Below are 6,000 nucleotides of genomic sequence, written 5' to 3'. Positions count from 1 at the left end.
TACACCAGTTTTAAAAACCGTGGACATCCAACATCACAAGGACTTTAAGGTTAAGAGAGAAGGGGAGCAGGGGGAAAGAGACAAGGGAATATAAGGAATGCTTGGGGGTGGGAGGTGTTTTTATACACTGAAAGAAAACTATTAAAATGAAAAGACATTGTATAAAATGGGAGAAAATATGTCATAATCATACATTTGTCAAGGGGCTAAAATCGCTAAGATCTAAAAAGGTTACACAAATCAACAAAAAGAAAAGAAATAATTGAATCAACAAATGGACAGAGTGCTAAACACACACTTCTCCAAAAAGGATACACACAGCCCACAGGCACATGGAAACATTTATTGTCAGAAAAATGCAACTGAGATACCATAACACACACATAAGAATAGCCCTATCCTGTACAGGCACAGGGAAAGATATGGAAAAGTTCAGAGAAGGGTTTGTCAGGCAAAGCCCTTCTCCCTCTAAAGGACAAACGCTCATTATGTGAAGATATCATTAAGCCCTAACAAAACAATTCAAAAAGCAAACTATGAGTATATAGCAAGTACATGTCATGTCAAGGTATTAAGGCTTACAGTCTTTATTTTGCTTAATGCTTAAGGTCATATTAACACTACATTCTGATCAATCTTCCATTACTATCTTATTTGGTCCTATATAGTGCCTCCTTTTTATGAGTACGTTTTCTAAAAACTAAATCAAGAATTTAAAATACTGCAGTCATCATTGCTCTAGAACTAGTTTAATAATTTAAAAAGACTAAAAGTCAAGCAGCCTTTTTTCCTAGATCACAAAACAATTCACTAATGATAAGGTAGCAATCTTTTTTTCACAATAAAAATAAATCATATAAAGTTCTTTATTTTTATCATACTTTATTTTCTACTTTTTATATCATACAAATTCACTGGAGGAAAAACCTTCACTGAAAGTTTATACCAAAACAGGTAATATGTAATCACTATTGCACCAATATGACAGATATGACAGAGTCATATTGGTATATAAATTTCACACAGATCAATAAACATGTTCTATAAATACAAATTTGTTATATAATAATCTACTATAAATATTAACTTTATCTTACTACTTTTCAAAATATTTTAGGCTAGTTTTTTCATTATGCCCCAGTTTTCTTATTTATAATTTAGTTAGGAACTTAATTCCTTTTAATATATTTACCAGAAACTCTGGCATTTTAGCAATAATTTTGCTATGAAAGTAAAGTCACATCAAACACATTGAGATTTATTTTGTAAAAATAAGAGCAACAGTGGTTGCTCTTAGAAGTAAATCTTAGAAGTAAAATTCCAAAATCAGAGCTCAAATCATTCTTTTTAAAGGGTTCTTCATGGAATAGCCGTACTGTCAATTAGCAACTGCTACACTGATATATTTTCTTCATGTTTGAACATTCTTTGGTTTGAACACTGCACAGAACTTGCAGTTGGTTGGATTTAGAGCCCACACAGCATAACAAATATCTACTTTTACATTCCAGCCTTCATGAAGCACAGGATTCTTATATTCCTAAGACCTATCCGAAGTACTGAACTCCATCTTAAAGAGTAAAATCTCACTTTTCAGATTCTTTTTTTCCCTTTTAAATAAGTCTATATATCTGTTCTTTCATTTAAGTATGTTCACTCCTATTAACAATAAGAAAGTAAATGAATCATCAGGTAAAGAGATATTTATTAGGTTTTATCTTCATATTAATTCATAAGTTTGGGCAAATTTTTTATGTACAGTTATATTAGAACTAGTCTTATAAAAATATTCCTCAAACTTATATACTATATTCTTCCATACATTTATATTCCAGAATACAGCAGGGACTACAGAGCTCCAGAAGTAGCTAACAGAGAAAAGAATACCTTTTAGAGAGAATAGGTATAAAACAAGAGTAACTCAGATCAACATGTTAACTTACTTCCACATTATTTTGATCAAAGTAAAAAATTATTGATCCTACTATCTTATGATACAATGAAAAGCAACCATCAAATTTCAAAATAAAGATAATAAACTAAAAAATAAGAAAACCTGTAGAGGTGCAATATTTTGCAAACACATTCAAAGGAGATGATCAGGAGAGGAGAGTCTGCACTTGTTGTGGTGATCGGTGTAGAATGCTCTCTGGATCTTTGTACTCATTGACTGGATTCATCACAGCTGCATACACTTCACCATAGGCTCTGCAGACTAATTCTGTTGACTGTTTTATGATCTGTTCTCTATTGAAAAACAAAATGTGGATCCAAAAATTGAAAAAAGAATACTGACCAAAAATTGTAAGAAAGTTCATTTTAAAGCCAATTTATTTCATTTTCATATTGCTACTATCAGATATTTTTTTAAAACATCACTGTACAAATATTTAAGTTATTTGTGCTAATTTTGAGATAAAGAATTTGTGTCAATTATTAAATTCTACGTTAGTACAAGGGTTTCAGAGGTTAGGCATTATGTTCTTTCACAACTATAGTCTCTGGTCTGTAGTGCCTGATATATAGTAGCCCACTTTAATTTGTAAACACAACTAATAACAAAGACACTGCAAATCTCAAAATAATTTACAAATATAATTTTGTCTATATTCCTGACACTAAGAACCACATCTCTTAGATTTTTCTTCTCTCTATATTACTAGGCCTAAATAACATGACAGTTACTTATGTTTACACAAATATGCATTTCTACGTAAGCATGTAAAAGGATAGAAATAGTCTGAAAATAACTGAAGCAATTTAAAAAGAAATATATTTGGCAAGAAAAAAATAGCTGTGGGTTTAAAAGTCTGCATCAATTCTCCTGTTTTCATGGCATTTACTTCCCTTCATCCCTGATTATTTTTACTTTTCATTATTTCTACACAAGTATTAGAACATTGAAATGACTTTTTCTGAGTTTTATAATACTTAAACTTGTATATTTTTAAAAAAATATTATGCATACAAGAACTGGGGTACAGGCCAGAGGTGCAGGGATGGTGAGAAGATTCACCAGAGAGAGTGGGGAGTAGAATAGGCTGACTGACGAAGTACACTTCTGAGGGGAGCAAGTCAGGAGAGGTCTGCTGCGCCATGTGGATCACCTCTGGGGTGGGGATCTAACTCATGCTGAAGTGGCTTTAGCTTCTTAGTGCTGTGCTTTATTTAACCCACTGTGTCACCAGGGAGGGCTCCTACCAAGATATTTTTATAGGTAGTAACTGATTAGGTGGTATCATATTGGCCTTTGACAATTCAATAATTTTCCCAATGTTAGTATAAATTCCAAAAAAATTAAAACATGAATATAAGTGAAGAGTTTTAATGATTTAATATCTATTTAATTAGGAAACTACTAAAATAATAAAGCTGATTCACAGGATATTTTAAGGAAATGGTCACTAATAGGTGTGGGTCTGCTAATCCTAGGTGGCTTATCCAGCCTCCATTCTAAGAGCCCAATCCTATAAGGCACCTTTCATATCAATTAAGAGCATAAAGCTAGATCACCCTGGGAAGGGTCTGCATCACGAGGTATGGCCAGGAACACCAGGAGAGCTAAGGACGGATGCATAATCTTACTCCTGACTTATACACCACGAGGTATGACTGGGAACGGCCAGGGGGGCTGCTGACTGATGTATAACGAAGGACCCCAGAAGCTGATCAGTGGAATGCCTTATTGAGAAGATTGAAATCCTGACTGGAAGAGTCAGGGCTGTTCTACATACCAAACTATCAGCAGATGCACAGTTCCACCTTTTGCCCAGCTTCTTCTAATTCTCCCTTTCTTTTTCACTTCCTCACATGATTAATGCTGATTAGTCTACTAATAAAAAGGCCAGGATCTTGCTATTCGGCAGCATCCTGCATTATGTAGCCTCCTCCATGACTCCCATTTCTTTGGTCAGTTTGGTGTTGCCTAATGCAACAAATAGGCACTTGTAAATGAAGGTTTGACTAAAATAAACTACACGCAAAATGGGTTGATGTCTCTATGCAAGAAAAACCATAGTAGCTGAAAAACAATGGGACTTTAAATCAATAGTAAACAGAGAATCCAAGTGGTACATACACCTAAGTAATTAGATAATTCTTGATGGGCCTGTTAACGTGCTTTACTGAAGCATATGACACTGAGAGAACATATTTAATTCTTCTCCAGGCCTTATTTGTCTCATTTTCAGTTTTGGAAAATCGTTCTTCCACTTAGAAAAAAGTTTTCTATCCTAGTTATCATAAATCAAAAAATAATGATTATGTAATTTATTTTTTAAAATTTATTTATTTATGCATACAGAACTGGGGTATAGGTCAGAGGTCCAGGGGTGGTGAGAGGCTTCACCAGAGACAGAGTGGGGAGCAGAACAGGCAGATCTACAAAGTACACTGCTGAGGGGAGCAGCGGGCGGGTCAGGAGAGGTCTGCCGTGCCATGTGGTCACCTCCGGGGCAGGCGAGTGGGGGGCCCTATGTAGTTAATTTACTCAAGTAAAAAAGAAAAAAATTGAAGGAGGAAAAGGTGAACTTGTAAAATTATATAAAAAGGGCAATATGTTCAGTTATTTACACATCAGAATACATTGAGAAATTTACATTATTCAGTTATAAAAGTCACAATGCCGTAATATCTAGTATTATGAATTTGAAAAATACTAATAAAGAGTAACATTATTACTACAGACATATTCTCATCTTAAAATTAAATTAAGTGTATTTTAACTAAATTTTTAAAGCACTGAGAAGCATTGCTAACCTCCAGAATCAGTCAGCTTGTAATTAATCAGTACTTTTAAGGTTTCGGTTGCCATAGCAGCATGATACAACTCTTATCATTACCATAAACCTGACATTTCTAAAAATAGTTTATTTTAGCATTAAAGTTCTATGATCACTAAAATTGAGCTTTATTACAGCACCATAGTTTATAGTGCAATCAAATGTACCATAGGAGGAAAGTAGACATTAAAAGCCTAAGCTTGGGAAAATAAAAAATAAATATTTATGAACACTAGATTGGTTAATGAAAGTCCATTTTGATATTTCTTTATCACAATATAAACATCAAGAATGTCACAATGGGTTAATCATGTTTGATGCAAGGTCAGCTTTTTTGGTCACTCTCAGTAAAATTTTTACATGAGACCAAGGCAGATGTCTTATGAAACCAAGGAATATATCTCACATATGTAATCTAACACATGCCAAACATTTTGAACTTTAAGAATAACTAAATACAATTCTTTTAGTTATTCTTTAAGAATAACTGAATACAAATTCAATATAAGGAGGGTTAATTGGAATGTAGTTACGGGCTAGTGTTAAGAGAATAGAATGTGGAATTCTAAATACAGGATTTAAATCTTGGTTTTGCTTCTTACTAATTGTCAACCTTGGGTTAATTATTTAACCTTTCTAAAGGATGCCATCTTTTGCAAAATGGAGATCCTAATTACAGACTCATTGAAAAGATTAAGTAACCCATTTAGGATCACTCTGGTTAAGGTGTTCAAATTAGATTATAAAAGTTGGGGCAATGGGACCTCTCTGGTAGTACAACTGGTTAAAGCACAGCACTATGAAGAAGCTAGCCACAGCTGCTTCAGCAAGAGTTCAATCCCTGGCAGGGGAGGAGTAACCCACATGGTATGGCAAATCTCTCCTGACCTGCCTGCTGCTCCCCTCAGCAGTGTACTTTGTTGATTTGCCTGTTTTTCTCCCCATTCTGTCTCTGGTGAATACTCTCACTGCCCCTGCACCTCTATCCTGTACTACAGTTCTATATGCACAACTAAATAAACCTTTTAAATAAAAAAGAGAAAAAGTTAGGGTTAGAGGTCAAGAGTGAACCCAGGGAGTGGTTTAGAGATTTATGAGCTAATCCAGGTACAGATGATAGTAATTTAGACTAGAGTGTTAATTGTGGAAATATGAAAAATGACCAGAGCCTTCTATAATATACTTTTTTCTACATAGCTATTTAACAAAACAGGTTTCA

General features: G+C 34.0%; 1 protein-coding gene across 1 annotated transcript in view; it reads right to left on the bottom strand.

Annotated features, from left to right (window-relative positions):
* Nucleotides 1–331: 331 nt before the first annotated feature.
* COG6 (component of oligomeric golgi complex 6) overlaps nucleotides 332–6,000 on the bottom strand; it is a 66,758-nt gene continuing 61,089 nt past the window's right edge. The window contains exon 19 of the mRNA XM_004680228.2: nucleotides 332–2,247. Within this exon, the coding sequence (XP_004680285.1) occupies nucleotides 2,100–2,247 (148 nt within the window). The 3' untranslated portion in view covers nucleotides 332–2,099. The remainder of the gene's footprint in view (nucleotides 2,248–6,000) is intronic.

This window comes from Condylura cristata, unplaced genomic scaffold (genome assembly GCF_000260355.1).
Source record: "Condylura cristata isolate star-nosed mole 26May11 unplaced genomic scaffold, ConCri1.0 scaffold00010, whole genome shotgun sequence".
Lineage (NCBI taxonomy): Eukaryota > Metazoa > Chordata > Mammalia > Eulipotyphla > Talpidae > Condylura > Condylura cristata.
The sequence above is the reverse complement of the archived record's forward strand: the minus strand, read 5'-3'. Positions and strand labels throughout refer to the sequence as shown.